At 53.5% G+C, this 15,780-nt stretch overlaps 4 protein-coding genes across 4 annotated transcripts; 2 read left to right on the top strand and 2 right to left on the bottom strand.

The window, feature by feature from the left end:
* Positions 1 to 98: 98 nt before the first annotated feature.
* Positions 99 to 1,749, bottom strand: HNT3 (DNA 5'-adenosine monophosphate hydrolase). Its single transcript, XM_046088951.1, has 2 exons — positions 1,012 to 1,749; positions 99 to 941 (listed from the first exon to the last, which is right to left on the bottom strand). The coding sequence occupies exons 1-2, from the start codon at positions 1,106 to 1,108 to the stop codon at positions 202 to 204; spliced, it is 837 nt and encodes a 278-aa protein (XP_045944921.1). The 5' UTR covers positions 1,109 to 1,749; the 3' UTR covers positions 99 to 201.
* ucp12 (RNA helicase) lies at positions 1,416 to 5,931 on the top strand (the record flags this gene model as incomplete). Its single annotated transcript, XM_046088950.1, has 3 exons — positions 1,416 to 1,661; positions 1,741 to 5,287; positions 5,387 to 5,931. 3 exons carry the CDS (start codon positions 1,416 to 1,418, stop codon positions 5,656 to 5,658), a joined length of 4,065 nt encoding a protein of 1,354 aa, XP_045944920.1. The 3' UTR covers positions 5,659 to 5,931.
* Positions 5,932 to 6,903: 972 nt separating this feature from the next.
* Positions 6,904 to 8,806, bottom strand: CLB4 (B-type cyclin). The gene is made up of 2 exons (XM_046088949.1): positions 7,584 to 8,806; positions 6,904 to 7,521 (listed from the first exon to the last, which is right to left on the bottom strand). The coding sequence occupies exons 1-2, from the start codon at positions 8,544 to 8,546 to the stop codon at positions 6,937 to 6,939; spliced, it is 1,548 nt and encodes a 515-aa protein (XP_045944919.1). The 5' UTR covers positions 8,547 to 8,806; the 3' UTR covers positions 6,904 to 6,936.
* Positions 8,807 to 13,058: 4,252 nt separating this feature from the next.
* LDX57_007228 (putative C6 finger domain protein) lies at positions 13,059 to 15,234 on the top strand (the record flags this gene model as incomplete). The annotated part of the gene is made up of 2 exons (XM_046088948.1): positions 13,059 to 13,850; positions 13,948 to 15,234. 2 exons carry the CDS (start codon positions 13,059 to 13,061, stop codon positions 15,232 to 15,234), a joined length of 2,079 nt encoding a protein of 692 aa, XP_045944918.1.
* Positions 15,235 to 15,780: the final 546 nt, after the last annotated feature.

The raw sequence follows: 15,780 nt of genomic DNA, 5'->3' as shown, positions 1-15,780 counted from the left end.
GCTATCCATGGTTAGAGCATGTATAGTTACGGAAATTAAACCGAGTCAGTGTAGCTCTTAGAAGGCCTATCCCTACGGGTTTATACAAATATATACACAATCATTCGGTTGACGAGGAATTTGCGATGAGAGCGCAGTGATCGAGCGTAGTAACAAAAGTAATAGCTATAACGTGGTCGTATCGTCTCTTCTCTACTTCACCTATAGCTGTCTCCACTCGTAGAATTCCTTCTCCAAGTGCTTCTTCAACTCGGTGAATTTGTTCCCGAAATCACGACCACAACGCCAGCATTTGAACGCGTACTTGAGATAGCCCTTTCGATCCGTGTCTCTTCTGACATCATCCTGCGCCAAAGGGAAATCTTCAATATCGACGAAAAACGGCGTGGCGAAGCTATTGTAATGCTTTCTGTGCTTCATGCGATCGCTGAACAGATCCACAGCGATGATATGGATATGTAAATGGTTCATGGACGGATGCGCATGGATCCCGCACCTGATTTCCTGCTCCCAGTTGCGTCCCGGCGGCAGCTCCTCCGGCGGCGGATCCGCATCCAGTGCATCCTGTCGCTGCTTATCCTGCGCCGAATACTTCCCGTGTAAGCGTCTGAGCTCACCCGCAGCCAACGTGCGAAGCTTCTTCGTCTCCGCCTTCACCTTATCTAGGAACTCGCGGTCTTCGAAGGCGTCGAACGGATGTAGGCGGGTTTTCGCGGGATCGCGGGGCAGGAGAAGTAAGTGCAGGGTAGATTTGGGGAAGAGGTCATGGATGACGACGAAGTCTTTGTTATAGTATACGACGACGTTGGAGGGATATGACTCCGGCCTGACAATGTAGGCGCCGAGAGCATCCCGCGGCCCACCGACGGCTCTCTTGTCGCGCGAATCTCGATTGTTCGTGTGTTTCGGGTGCTTGGATTTGGGGGCAAGAAGCTCTGCGACTAGACCAGACTATACGTTAATTCGCGCGACGGGGTGGAGAAGGGGAGAAGATGGATGGATGAAGCATACAGGCGTCTCGCTTTGCGGTCTTCCCTTCTTGGGTCCCCGACTCTGGATTAGCGTTATCCATACCCACAGTGGGCGAATCCTTCTCTTCGGAGGACATGATGAAGAGCGGATTGGCGAGTGGTCATGACTGGAACCTATGGAGGAGAAGAAGAAGAAGAGGAAGGAAGGAAGGAAAGAATGCGCAGGCTGGAGAATGCGGGCGACCGACCTTTCCTGATCGGCTCCCCGCAGCCCTAGAGGGAAATCGCCGAAAAATGCGGTCTACTCCGTAATAAAGTGCGGGACAACCAACTTGCCTCCCAGCATCTTTTCCTTCCTCTTTATATAGTCATTACCTTCCGCGACAAGCTCGGTAACTGACTCCACGGGCGTCTGTTCAAGTATATTCGTCGGTCGGAAAGAGAATGGGCCCCAAGAAAAAGGCCGACGCCCGTGGAGGGGGTCCCAAACCGGGGACGAAGCAAGCCAAAGCGGCCGCCGAGCGATCAGCGGAGGCCACGAAGGCGAAGGCGCCTCCTGCGACGGACGAGCCGAAGAAACCCTCCGTCAAGGAAGTCATTGGCGGCGCATCATGGACGGGCAAGCTGCCGGTCAATATGCTCTCCGAGCACTGCCAGAAGCAGAAGTGGGAAAAGCCCGAGTATACGATGGTGAGTGGCAGACGACGCCGTTGACACGACTCCTACCGTCGCGCAAGCATTTTGAGCTAACCGGTCTTTAATGCAATAGGCAAAAACTCCAGAAGGATATATATCATCGGTCATTTTGAAACGCGTCGATCCTAAAACCCGAGAAACGTCCATTCTTCCTCCCATGAAACCCCCTCCGTCCCACAAACACCTGGCGGCGCAAGCTACTGCGCTGGAAGCTCGCCATTTCGCCGCGGCGTATGCGCTGTTCCGAGTGTGCAACATGAAGAACTTACATATGATGCTTCCGCCGGCATACAAGAAGCTTTGGAAAGAGGATTTCTCGCAAATAAAAGCCACGGACAGTAAAGAAGGCAAAGGCTGGATGTACGAGGCCGATCCTTTCCTGGCCAAACAAGAGCGAGAGAGTGCGGCGGCAGATCTGGAGAAAAAGCGCAAAGAGCGCGAGAAAACCCAGGCGAAAGAAGCTAGCAACAAGACGGTCGATCTGGGGCTGGGGTCGGGATCCGGTGGTGAGAACAAAAGCAAGAGAATATGGTCGCAAGCTCCCAAAGTGGATTTGGGAAACAGGGTTCGTCGGGATATCGAAGGACTGTTGCGTCAACATACCATCTGGAACCCTTACAATGTGCGAATTCCGGAGAGCGAGCGCAAGGCCATGATCGACGAATTCGCACGTTTAGGGTTCCGACGCAGCCACGTCGAAGAGGCTGCGGCCGCTTGCAAAGACCGCGAAGAAGTTCTCGAATGGCTTCTGATCTACGTTCCGGAGGATGACCTGCCTTCCTGGTGTCTACCAGAGAGGTATTCTGCCGGCGTGAGTCTCGCGAGCGATGACCTTGCAAAGGAGGCCAAGATCAAACGGCTCTCTGCTGTCGGTTACCCTGCCGATCTTTGCTCGCGCATCCTAGACAGCCAGAAAGGCGACGAGCTTGCAGCTGCAGAGTTCTTACAGGGCACTTTGGTACATGGAGAGAGTGCCTCTACCGACTCAACATCCGTCGAGGATGCTGAGGATGTCTGGGCCGAAGAGCAAGAGACCCTGGAAGCAGTCTTCGGGGAACGCTACCGTCGAATCTCACCCAAGGTCTGCGAGATACAGGGTGAATCGCCGAGCGCTTTGGAGAATATGTCATTTCGTTTCCAGAAACCCTCCGGCCATTATCCGTCCGGAGTGCCGATCATTCTACTCCAGACCAAAGACATCCCGGCTTACATCCGCCTCAGTGCTATCCGTCAGGTTGTGCAATACTCCGAGGAGAACTTCCTCGGTGAACCGATGATATATAATATATTAGACTGGCTTGAGGTCAATTTCTCTGCGGTCATGGAGAATCCAGGCAAACTACGAGACATTGCCACAATCACGGCGGCCCCGTCGGTTTCCACGTCTACTGTGGAAATGCCCGTTCGTCAGTCGCGCAAGAAGGCAAGGGAGATTACATGGCAAGCAGGGTCACCGCAGAGCCTTTCTATTCGCGAGGCATGGGAGGCCAAGCAGTTAACCAAAGCCCAGCAGGATATGACGCAGAAGCGAGAATCACTTCCCGCGTGGAATATCCAGGATGCCATTGTCCGGGCCGTCAACAAGAATCAAGTCACCATCATCTCTGGTGAAACAGGAAGTGGTAAGAGTACTCAGTCGGTGCAATTCGTGTTGGATGATATGATCCAGCGCAACTTGGGCGGAATTGCGAACATAATCTGCACGCAACCACGAAGGATCTCTGCCCTTGGTCTTGCAGACCGAGTCAGCGACGAGCGATGCACATCAGTTGGCGAGGAAGTCGGATACATCATTCGCGGTGACTCCAAGGTCAAGACCGGTGCCACGAAGATTACTTTTGTCACCACCGGTGTTTTGCTCCGTCGCATACAATCGGGCAGTGGCGCAGATGGCAATGTCGCCAGCTCTCTCGCGGACGTTACTCACGTCGTGGTGGATGAAGTCCACGAGCGGAGTCTTGATACCGACTTCCTTCTGGCTCTCCTGAGAGATATTCTCCGTTTCCGCAAGGACATCAAGGTTATTCTGATGAGTGCAACCCTCGACGCCAACATTTTCATCGATTATTTTGGTGGCCGTGACCGTGTTGGTTTGGTGAACATTCCCGGAAGGACATTCCCTGTGAATGACTACTACCTGGACGACATAGTCCGCGACACTGGATTTTCGCCGGAGTTTTCTGACCGAGATTTCGACGAAGATGCAATCTCGTCACAGGGCGACGAGTCCCTCGGTAAGCTTCTTCGTAGCATCGGCATGGGAATCAATTACGAGCTCATTGCCTCGACGGTCCGTTATATCGATGCGATGCTAGGGGATCAGCCGGGAGGCGTGTTGATCTTCTTACCCGGTACTATGGAAATTGACCGATGCCTGAACGCCGTGAAGAGGATCCCCAATGCCCACCCGTTGCCATTACATGCATCTCTTCTGCCCAATGAGCAACGGCGCGTCTTCCTCAGTCCTCCAAAAGGCAAGCGAAAGGTCATTGCAGCAACCAACGTCGCCGAAACCTCCATCACTATCGAGGATATTGTCGCCGTCATCGACACTGGCCGTGTCAAGGAAACGAGCTACGATCCCAAGGACAACATGGTCCGACTCCAGGAAGTGTGGGCCTCCCAGGCCGCATGCAAGCAGCGTCGTGGACGTGCCGGTCGTGTCAGGGCTGGAACGTGCTACAAACTCTACACGCGCAAGGCCGAAGCCAACATGGCAGCTCGTCCGGACCCTGAAATCCGCCGCGTGCCACTCGAGCAGCTCTGTCTGTCCGTCAAATCCATGCAAGGAGTGGACGACGTCGCCACGTTCCTAGCCAACACTATCACGCCACCGGAAAGTATAGCCGTCGAAGGAGCCCTAAGTTTCCTGCACCGTGTGGGTGCCCTCGACCACGACCGACTCACAGCCCTCGGACGGTATCTCTCCATGATCCCGGCCGATCTACGATGTGCTAAGTTGATGGTCTACGGCTCCATCTTCGGCTGTATCGACCCCTGCATCACCATCTCGGCCATCCTCACCGTCAAGAGTCCCTTCGTTTCTCCTCGCGACCGCCGCGAAGAGGCCGATGCCGCGCGATCATCCTTCTCCAAGGGCGACGGAGACCTTCTCACCGATCTAACGGCTTACCAGCAATGGTCCGAGCGAGTCAAGGCCCATGGATACTGGCAGACCCAGTCCTGGTGCGGCGACAACTTCCTCTCGCACCAAACCCTCCGCGACATCTCCTCCAACAAAGCTCAATTCCTCACCTCGCTGAAAGACGCCGGCCTCCTGCCTGTCGAGTACTCGGACTCCTCCAACTCCAGCACCGATCCCCGCTGGAACCGCAACGCCGGGAACCGGGCTCTCCTGCGCGCCTTGGTCGCAGGGGCTTTCCAACCTCAGATCGCGCAAATCTCCTTCCCCGACAAGAAGTTCGCCAGCTCCGTCACCGGTACTGTCGAGATCGACCCGGACGCCCGCACCATCAAGTACTTCAACCAGGAGAACGGCCGCGTCTTCATCCACCCCAGCTCGCTCCTCTTCTCGGCCCAGAGTTACCCCGGCGCGGCCGCATACCTCAGCTACTTCACCAAGATGGCCACCAGCAAGGTCTTCATCCGTGACTTAACCCGTCAGTTGCCCCCCTCTTCCCCTACGTCCAATTCACCCATAACCACCAAAGTAAAACCCCTACCTACTTACCAAACTAACGTAACTTTACAAACAATAGCTTTTAACGCCTACTCCCTCCTCCTCTTCTGCGGCTCCATTTCCCTCGATACGATGGGCCGAGGTCTCGTCGTCGACGGCTGGCTCCGACTCCGCGGCTGGGCTCGTATCGGTGTCCTCGTCTCCCGACTGCGGATGATGCTGGACGAGATCATCGCGTCGAAAATCGATAATCCGAACGACGGCAGTGGAAGTGGTAGCTCCTCGAACACGGCGAACCAGGTGATCGAGGTGGTTAAAAAGTTGATTGAGTTTAATGGTTTGGATCAATGAGTCAATGAGTTCTCCGTTTTGTGGATCGTGGATTGCGTGTTTTTTGGTTGTTAGAGGGGTGTGTTGCGTGAATCGCTCCGCGGATATATATCAAAATAGACAGGTAGATAGAAGAGAGTGTTTTGGATCGTTAAAAAGGTTGGTTACGATGACCTAAATGGTTGCTTTTGGTCAGTTATTCTCGGGTAAGGAAGTACTCAGGAGGCTTGGATGCTGAATGAAATGAGCTTCTTATTACATGACCTGCTCTTAGTGAAAAAACTGATGACTTGGTAATTGATTTGTTTTCAAAAGCTTAAGCATTGCACGTCGAGCCGGTAAATATACAGCCGAATATCTTACCACAGCAACATAAAAGTCATTAGACCCTTACAAGAAAAGCAACTGGAGATAAATGAATCCAATTCGACTAGTGTATGCGCCATAATCCTGGACATTAACCCATGATAAACAAAGAAAATAAGATGGGCCAAAAAGAGAAAAGAGAATGACGGGCAAAGACTAGAAGAACAAAGGAAAGAAAATCTCGAAGAGTCGTCGAATCGATATTGATCGCATGAGATGAATACCAACACACCGGGGGACGTGCAAGTCATGACAGTTGGGTAGATGGTAAGGGGAAAAGAACACATACAAAAGAAACGAAGAAAGGGTATGACAAGACAAAAAGAGGAAAGCAACGAAAATTAAGAGAAAAAAAAAAGCAAGTCCATCATCCCACGAACTCCCCAGACCCGGATTGATTGCATGCATGCATGTCTTTCATGTCATCCGATTTCATTAAGTAGATTCGAAAAAGAAAAGAAAAAACTCCACCCATTCGAAAGCCGGTTTCTCCGATCTTGTCGCCTTTTGTTTTTCGGTTGGCGTCATATTGTATCCCAAACGCGTGTAAAGGAAAGAGGTGAATGTAAATGCAGGTACGCAATCATAAAACGCGTCAAACGACGAAATAAAATGCAAGGAAAGTCGTGATAAGAGTCGATGATAAGTCAAGTGTAGGCAGAGAGCCTTAAGCACGCTTCCAATAGTCAGAGTGTTGGTTGCGATCGAAGATGGAGCTATCCTGAGAGGGTTCGGGAAGTCGGAATCCCTTGCGCATCTCAGCTTCGGCGAAGAGAGAAGCGCGCTTGAATTTCCTGTCCGCGTATTTATCATAGATTGCTGCATGGTGCTTACGAGGGATCTCGCAGCATTCCATCATGAGCGATATAAGCGGAAGCAGCTGGGAATACGTATAGCCCGCATAGTGGATATGGGCGGCAGACTGTCATCGCGTTAGAACATTTCAAGACAGAGAAAAGGTGCTAGACAAGAACATACCCATGATCCCTTTCTAAGCATCATTCTGGCGAGGCAATGGGCACCAGCAGCGACAAAGCTAGGGGGGCTGCCCACAAAGCGCTCATCCATGATGGTGATCTCCAGGAAGTACTTGGCGAGAGTTCGAGTTTCTAAGTCATAGTCGTCGGCCTTGCTCACCTTGCGCAAGAAGCTCATGGGACCGGGCCATCCGAGTTCAAACTGCAGCATGCTCAGCATGAAACGTTCGGCCTTGAGGATCTCATCGGCCGTGTAGCCTCCGTCAACCATGTACACGATCTCGCCCACGGAGGGACAGTTAATCTCCTCGTACTTGGCAGCGATGAAGATCGCCGTAGCACCCACAAGCTGCAATTTGCCCAGGGAGACAATCTTGCACGAGAGGAAGCGATCGATGTAGTTGACACACAAGAAAAGCGTCTCCGGAAGCAGGCCGAAGCGATGGTGGACCTGCACAAGCCAGTCCATCAGCACCGAGCGCATTGACCACTGGATCTCTGCTTGGTTGTCCATGTAGTGAGCATTTGGCAGCATCTTGATCTGGTAACACGGTATACATTAGTCAAAGCAATAAATAGGACGGGCGTGCTCAAAACACTTACCTCCTGCTCCTTCATGTAATCGAAGATATCTTCGTTGTAGTCAGCAACCATGCTGGTATCCCAAAGCTCTTCTTCAATGTCCTCCTGCGTTCGGCTTTCCTCGACAATCTGCTTTGCGCGAGCCAACTCTTGTTTCACCTTCTGGGTAAAGCGAGGGAAGAGCATGGCCGTGGTTGCGCCAGTCGTGTTATCCCCGCGAGAACGATATGAGCGAGCCGTAATGTATCCATCATCCTCTTCGTTCTCGTCGTCCTCTTCATCCCAGTATTCCTCGGGCTCCGACTGGATGGTGACGTGTTCAACACTATCGCGAGGCTTCGCGACGCGGTCCAAATTTGTGACGGCTGCGTGGGATTCTTCGGTCTTGCTGATGCGTCTGACACCCTGGATCTTGCAGTCATCGTCGTTGATCTTTGATACATCCTCCTCCTCCTCCTCCTCGGGAAGATCGGAAAGAGCAATGGATGGATCCAGCTCATCTGAAAGGGGCTCTTCCAATTCCTCTTTTGATGTAACCTCTTCCTCCCGGGTGTTTAGCTGAGAAGGCGCCGTCGGCGCGTGTTTCGCTTCGTTTGATTCGCTTTTGGTTTCCTTGGATGTAAGTGTTTTCTTCTCTGCTAGGGGCTCCGAGGGGTCTTTGAAGACAGTTCCTCGCTTGTTAAGGGTCTTGCGGGCGTTGGCGGTCTGTTGCGAGACGCCCAGCTGCTTCGTAGAGGGCTCGAGGGGCTTAGGGTTGGACGCGTTGTTCAACAGGCCTCTCAGCCCGCTCACTGACTTGGGACGCTGGGCGGGCTGAGAGAGCGCGGCCTGTTTCTTCTCCACAATTACGGCCGACGGCTTCTCCGATACCTTGAGTTGTTTCTTGCCGGCAAGAGAGGCATCGTCTCGGCTGCCTTGCGTGTTGCTCACGTCTCCAAAGGCAGCTCTTCTAGGAGCGTTCTTGGTTCCGCCATTCTGGAACATAGTCGACAGGGCGGGGGTGGACTTGTTTTTCTGGTGAACGGTCTTGCCGGCGGCGAGATGAAGGGGAGCATTCTCGTCTCCGCGGACGCGAATTCGCTGGGGCTGTCATTGGTTATGTCCAGTCAGTATATCGTTGTATAACATGTAGTTGCGAGCGCAGCAAGTACAGATGAGAAAAGACGGATCTGTGGCGCGTCGAAATTTCCCGACATACAGACGGGGCTCGTCTGTAGCGACAGACCAGATGCAGGGCAAAGAGGAGAACGATGCAATAAAAAAAAAAAGAGCAAACATACCTTTGCATCCATATTGGCACCAGAGGGAGGTTGAAGCCTTCACCGGACCGCGTGTGGGGAGGATTGGGGGAGAGTTGGTCGATTGTTTACCTCTTCGCAGGAGTTCTCCGTTGGTGGTAGCTAAACTTATACTAAAACTACCCCCAAACAAACAACAAAACCCGTGCCAAGAGAATTCTTGTAGGACACCGACGCAGGGATTGTCGAGAGGGATTTGAACCACGCACGAAAGAAAATCGACGCAACGTAGATACACGAGAGCGACGGGGTTTGTTGACTCAGATTTGGACGAGAGGGAGAGAAAGTGAAAAGAGAACGAGGGAGCCGCAAAGGCGATGGCCGAGCAACAACAGTGCCTGAGGGAACAGGCAGCGCTGCCCGTCTCACTGGTGATGGCCGCATTGCCCAATCCGGTTACTTCCTTACTTGGTTACCGTCAACAACGGACTGCCGCTAAGCCCCTTCCGGTCCGCCCGTGGAATGCTTATGTCAGGTCTAGTTTGTCTGGTTTGCACCAGTCTTGGCTCATGACATCATCCGTCGCGTCTTCTCCCGCCGTGCGTAATGGACTCCATCACGAGTGTCTCGATCAAAAGGGGTTAAATACGTTGGGGAAAAAAGCAAAATAATTCTGACATACATGCGACAGATCTCCATATCAAAATACCCTCCCCCAGCCCTCGAATGGAACGTTGGCAGGATGCAACCTGTCCAAGGTACTTTACGCGCCGTCCGACACGGGGGCGGCGCCCATTAAACGCGAGAACACGTGATCGTCCGTCGCCGGCTTCGCTGCGGGATTCGAGACCTTCGACACTTCTGGCACCTGCTCAAGCCATCAAACGTCGCCCGGTTCCACGCAGTTGGCCTCTCGTCCGACCGACCTTCTCCCGTCAGTTTAATCATGGATCAGATTGGTTTAAGGGCAACAGTTGATGGCAGACAGTCGCCGAAATGCAGCGACCCGGCATCGACCCCGACCAGCAAGTCTGCGCAAGGAAGCCGTCTGGTTTTATATCGAGAGGCGAGATACAAGGTGGGCAGTTATGCGCTGGACGGACGGATCGGATTGGATTCTTTCACGTCGCCTTCTCCGCTCGCGTAAGGGCAAAAAAGCCACCCAGGAAGCCCGATCCCCAATGTGGGACGCGGATCGGGCGGTACCTCAGATGAGGCATGATATCCACAATTCACACAACTTGGTCATTCCCGGACTGAAAAATTGGACCGTCGCCTGTTTTGATTCATCGGCGGAGAGGCATCGCATGACTTATAAATTACAATCCATCCGTTCTCAAGATCCCGGAGACTTTGGGGGGGACGGCGAGTTCGGCGACGACCAAAACAAGCGAACGGGGGGGGCGAGGGCCATGGTTGAAAGGGAAAGGAAAGAGTCGGAAAGAATGACACCAATACGAGGCCGGACCGTAGTCAATAGTAAGAAATAAAGGCAGTAAATATAACAACAATAAGAAACAGCGTCGCAAACTTTCGGTGTGCGGCCTCAAATCGACGACTGCTCCAAAAAAAAATGCCCCGCCCAAAGGTCCCCGAAGAGGATAGTAATTTGATTTCCTGCCTCTCGATTTCGCCCATTCGCTTACTTATTATTCTTGGTTCTTTACCGTGCTTTGTATTCGGCTTGGGGCTATCAAGACCAAAGCCATACATATGATGTATCTAGGCCTGAGGAACTGAAGGGAAGGAGAGTCCCTTGTCGGGTCGGATTGCAAACGCATCTCTCCCCACCCGGCTAACGGCATCGTTGCGCCAGCTGGTTCGTCTGCTGGGAGACCCTTTCCCTCCGTCGCTTTTTCTTTTCTTTTCTTTCGTTCGCAATCTAGAATCGACATGCGCTCTTTCCCCTTTCAATGCGACGGCTTTGTCCGTCCCAGATGATGGATGCGACGCTTCCCTCTCCTGCTTTTTGCCTTTGGGGACCCGGGGAAAAGATCTAGAGTCAGCGCGCACGTCGCTGACCAAGATGCGATAGGCGCCGACCCGACCAGGGAAGAAAAATAGTAGCAAAATAGAGTCGAGTAAGGCGTAGGATGATCCGCCCCAAAGGTGATCCTTACGTAGTCCGAGGGAGGGGTAAACGAACGAGTCTGGACAGGCGCAGATCATGAAACGAGGCAATTGGGCGCGGTCGCTGGCTTGGCTCGTTCTCGCCGATTGCGATGCCTGCCTCTGTTGATTATTCAAATGATCACGGTTCTTCTTTGTAACCGGTTTGCACGGAAGTTGCATTTCCTGTTCGTTTCGACGACAGCTTCGCCGGACTCGAGTCATCCGCGGTGCCGTTTGTCCGCCGTCGCTGTCACTTCTCGCTCTCTGTCTCTATCTCTGTCGGAAAGAGGAACAAATGAGCAGGAAGAGGCCCGACGGTCACAGCGACCAGGATAGCATCCTACCATAGGAATGGGCGAGTTGCTCTTTTGATATCCACCGGCTTTGATGGTTTCGCACGGGACGATGGCGGCCTGACGGCACGGGCATCCTATGGATGACTTGGCTTGACTCTTGGTCGCAAATCCTCCTTCACTCTTACTCTTTACTCGCAATGATGCTACATATGGCATGGGCATTGACCCTGCCGAATGGACGAAAATTCAAAAGAATGTACAGGAGCGACGATGACGGAATGGATTAGTTAGCTTGCCGGGATGTGATCGGGTCATTCGACGTGGCCGCGCTGAGGATGTGCCATTTTAGTCCGCCACTTCTTGCGCTCGCAGCGAATCATCCCGGTGCGAGGTGTGGAATGTGTTTGGGACCTGCTCTTGCTCATGGGAAGCGTCCGGTAGGATGGAATTGTCTTGAATCCTCCCACGGTCGCTTCTCTAGCTGGAATGGCCTACGGGTTGGTCTGGTTTCATTTGCGCCAGACTGCCATCTCAAGACGAGTGGATCGCATTGTCGTCCACCGCGCTGGCCCAGGCTGGGCATGAATAGACTCCCGGAAATCAGTCGCAATCAATGGACCCCCATGACTATCGAAGTAGACCTCCAAGAGCACTGGGGGAGGAATGCGATCCGGGTCAAATGCGACCAGGAAATGACGGCGCAAATGCGACGGAAGAGCCCAGTCGATGGAGCGACCACGAAAAGCACCACAACGAATTCTTAAAAGATCAAATTGTAGTTGGATAGAAAATAAAATGAACAAATAAAAGAATTGTAAATTAGAAAAGCGGAATAGCAGGGTGTATGCAACGCAGCGAGGGGAGATGGAGTCGAGGCCAGCATTGTCACCGACCCTCTTTAGGTGAAACCCAAACCATCCATTCTCCTCTTCTTCCGCTTCTTCGACTCAACCTCTTCCTCTTCCTCTTCCCCCAACTCGCCTGCTCTTTCGCCCTCCTCTGCCACCATCCGCCCTCTATCATTCATCGACAAGCCTTTTCAGGTATGTACTACACCCTGTTTATCCTCATATCCTTCTTTTTTCGCTTTACTCGACTTCCTTCTCCCCTGAAACGCTTCTGTTCTGCGTCGACTACCAGTGATGCCACCACCGCTGACATGCCCAGGCGCTTCGTAGACAACTCCCACCGCTACGACCTCGACCACCGCCATCGCCTGTTTTCTCTTTTCCTTCTCGAGTTACTTGTATAACTGCGACTCTGGATAATTAGGTTTGATCTGTTATAGGTGCGTCTTTGATGCTCTCCCTCGTCTTCCGAGCGATTCGGGTCGCTTCTCCCACTTCCACCCCCCAAACCTGCAAGACCCAACAGGCGACCTGCGAGGAGTCGCCTCTCCATCCCATCCTCCCCGACCATTCATCTCCTCCATTGGGATATCGGATGATGAATTGTACTGACCTCTGGTTGCCATTTCCACTAGTCTTCGGCGGCAGTTTTTTTACCCTTCCCTTTCCTATCGCTCTCGGTTCTTGCGACTTGGGGTGTTCCCATCCCATCCACAACCTTTCGCCATCGTCTGTCGGCTCTAAAACAATCGCGGGTGATCCATCTACCAGCCAAATCCCTCTGGTCTTTCTTTTCGTGGTAGGTTTGGATAGAAATTGACCCCGTACCCTGCCGCCGTTCTCCCTCTTCCCTCTGCCGATTTCTGCGTCGCTCTCTCTCCTCCCCCACCCAACCATATCCCGTGGCCCGGTCCATTTGGCCCAACCTATATATGGAACAGTCGATTGATAACTTCGTCAATCCAGCAGCAGCGTGGCAGTCGGTCTGCCCTGGTCTCCTCCATGATGCAGGCTATGCAGTTTGAAGGACACGCCGTCCCGGGACAGCCACCCGCCTACCCGAATCACCATTCGCCCCACGAATCCCCCCATAGCCATAGAACCCCTGTCCCAAAGAACGTGGCCTTCGAGTTACTCCTCGATGAGAACTCGAAGGTGCGGGCTCGCATTCCCATGCGAGTGCAGATCTATCCTCACGATACCACGGACTCGATCGTTACGACGGTCAAGAACTTCTATGGCATCTACGATGGCGCTGCCAGCGGTGTCAGCTTCGAAGATGAACATGGGACCACGCTCATCGCTAGGTATGAAAATCTGAGGAATAACATGACCGTGTACGTTCGGGTGATCCCGGTTCAGGCCTACTCGGATGACTATGCCGAGCGCTTCTACGGGCATCTGGAGGCTCGGAAACGCCCCAGCCTTGGCGAGCCCTTCCAGATGCCGCTCATGCAAGCGGCATCGGTGCTGGACCCGAGCCAACCACCCTCTCGTCCTGGTTCTCGTGTTGCTCGGAAGCGCAGTATGTCGCCATCCGCAAGAAGCCGTCGGAGCGCTTCCCAGCACCAGCACCAGCACAAGCAGCCATCAAAACCTGGCAACAAGAGCCGGGGCTCGAGCACCCATGGAAGCCTCCATGATGATGGAGCTTCCGGCTACAGCGATAGCGAGGGTGGCTACGGCTCGGTCTCGGGGAAGAAGTCTCGAAGTGAGCAGCTAGGGAGCTCGGATATCAGCATGGAGAATATACTCCAAGATGGCCGTCGTAAACGGCCCAAGTTCGAGAGCTCGGTTCGTCTGACTACTTGTCTCGCGTGGGGCGGTCTCATGCGCTGGATAGGAAAGACGTGCTAACGCTGGGATGCTTCCCCTTTTTCTCTGATTCTAGGAATTACCGTTGTTTGTTCCTCCTCAGGTTCCCCTTACTACCTCTACCTCCTCGATCTCTCCCCAGCGTCGATCTGTCGGACAAGAAGGAGTTGTCTCTCCGTTCGCTCGCCCCGCCCAGCGACCATACAATTACCAGCAACCGCTGCCTTCGCCGCAGAGCTACGGCCACAGCGAACAAGTATATGCGTATAGCGCCCCGCGCAATTCTGTATATGCCACGCCCGCCGTTCCTGACCATGGGCATCGCCTGCGTGACCGGACCGCGACCCAGTCGTCGGGCCAGCTGAGCAATCCGGCGGGTCGAAGCAACGGGTCGGGCGTCCTGCCGACCCCCGACCCGACCATTGCCAGCTGCATCTCCGACGAGGATGTTGCCATGCAGCTGATCCGTCTCGGGGATGCGTCCAACTTCTCGCATGGTCGCACCTCCGCCTCCACTCTGGATGATGCTTTCAGCGGGGCGGCGGATGCAGCTTCCTCTACGGGCGCGACGAGTGATGGAGACGATTTCAGCGAGGAAGATGATGATCTTCCTGCGCGCAGCCGGCAGAGACTGGAATCCAGCCCGATGCTCCCACCTGGTGCGACCAAGCGCACCCACAAGCGTCTGGACGATATTCTACCCAGCTTCGACAGCTCTGATGGGAGCTACGATGGCATGGACGACGACTACAGACAGGAGGATCCTGACGATGGCCTGGTGAAACACGAAGCGGATGATGATACCTTATACAAAGAATCGGCACCCAAGCCGAAGAAGCTCAAGACACGCCCGAACGGCATCTCTTCGAATAAGTCTCGCTCATCCAAATCGGCCCCGGTGCGCCACAACAAAAGCAGCAAGACGTCCTCCGTGGGCGTGCCTCGAAAGGTCAAGTCGACCTCCAACGCTACCGGTCAGCCGAAAGTTGCCATGTCACCGCAGATGGTGAGCCCGGCTCCCACTCGGAAGGCTTCGACCTCTTCCGTGAACTTCCAGCCTCCGCTGGCAGCCGACGAGGAAGACCTCTCGACGAAGCCGCGTTGCCAGCGGTGTCGAAAGAGCAAGAAGGGTTGCGATCGACAGCGCCCTTGCGGACGATGCAAGGATGCTGGTATTGGACTGGAGGGTTGCATCAGCGAAGACGAAGGGAATGGTCGCAAAGGCCGCTACGGTCGCCACATGGGAGTTCCAGTCAAGAAAACCCTTGATTCTCCCACAGAAAACACCGAGTCCCTGCCGATGGTAGCCACAGGTCCGCTCTTCTCCGCGAACGCAGATAAAAACAAGAAGCGCAAGCGTTAGGGCTCGCGATCCTACAAATCGCCTCGCTCGTTGGGACTTGCTGGCTGCCCGTGATTGACTCCTCGTGCTTCCACACTGACCATCCTTCTGCGCCTGCATTCGTCTTGTTTCCACCCCGAGGTCATTTCTCACCAGGTTACACAAACCCACCCTTTGATCGTCCAAAAACTCTGCTTCAAGCACCCATATTCACATGCGTTTCATCCTCTTCTCCCGTTTTCGTACAACTTCTTATCGCGTGAACTTGGTTTTATCCTATCGTTGTCTATCTACCGTCCATATTTCACCTTGTTTCTCTCCTTACATACAGTGTTTGGGGTTGATCCCAAGCTGATCTCTTCCCTCCTGATGCTCCTCACATTCCTTCCTTGCGATCGCAGTGTTCGTCATGCTACACTCTGCACCCTACCTTGTTTATCATGGATAGTCTAGCGATTGAACTGAGCGGGTTGACATCTTTGTCGAGTCTTTTTTAATCCTTTTTTGGGGGGCGTTCCTGCTGATACTTAACGGATCACTGCTCCAGTGTCACATACATTCATTTAT

The sequence above is a fragment of the Aspergillus melleus genome (assembly GCF_016097325.1).
Source record: "Aspergillus melleus strain CBS 546.65 chromosome Unknown contig4, whole genome shotgun sequence".
NCBI lineage: Eukaryota > Fungi > Ascomycota > Eurotiomycetes > Eurotiales > Aspergillaceae > Aspergillus > Aspergillus melleus.
The sequence above is the reverse complement of the archived record's forward strand: the minus strand, read 5'-3'. Positions and strand labels throughout refer to the sequence as shown.

Bases quoted from the DNA above. Each gene is read 5' to 3' on its own strand.
- HNT3 (XM_046088951.1), bottom strand. From the start codon at position 1,108: ATGTCCTCCGAAGAGAAGGATTCGCCCACTGTGGGTATGGATAACGCT. The intron at 942-1,011 runs GTATGCTTCATC...AGTCTGGTCTAG, and splicing joins GACCGCAAAGCGAGACGCCT to TCGCAGAGCTTCTTGCCCCC.
- CLB4 (XM_046088949.1), bottom strand. From the start codon at position 8,546: ATGTTCCAGAATGGCGGAACCAAGAACGCTCCTAGAAGAGCTGCCTTT. The intron at 7,522-7,583 runs GTAAGTGTTTTG...CCGTGTTACCAG, and splicing joins ATTACATGAAGGAGCAGGAG to ATCAAGATGCTGCCAAATGC.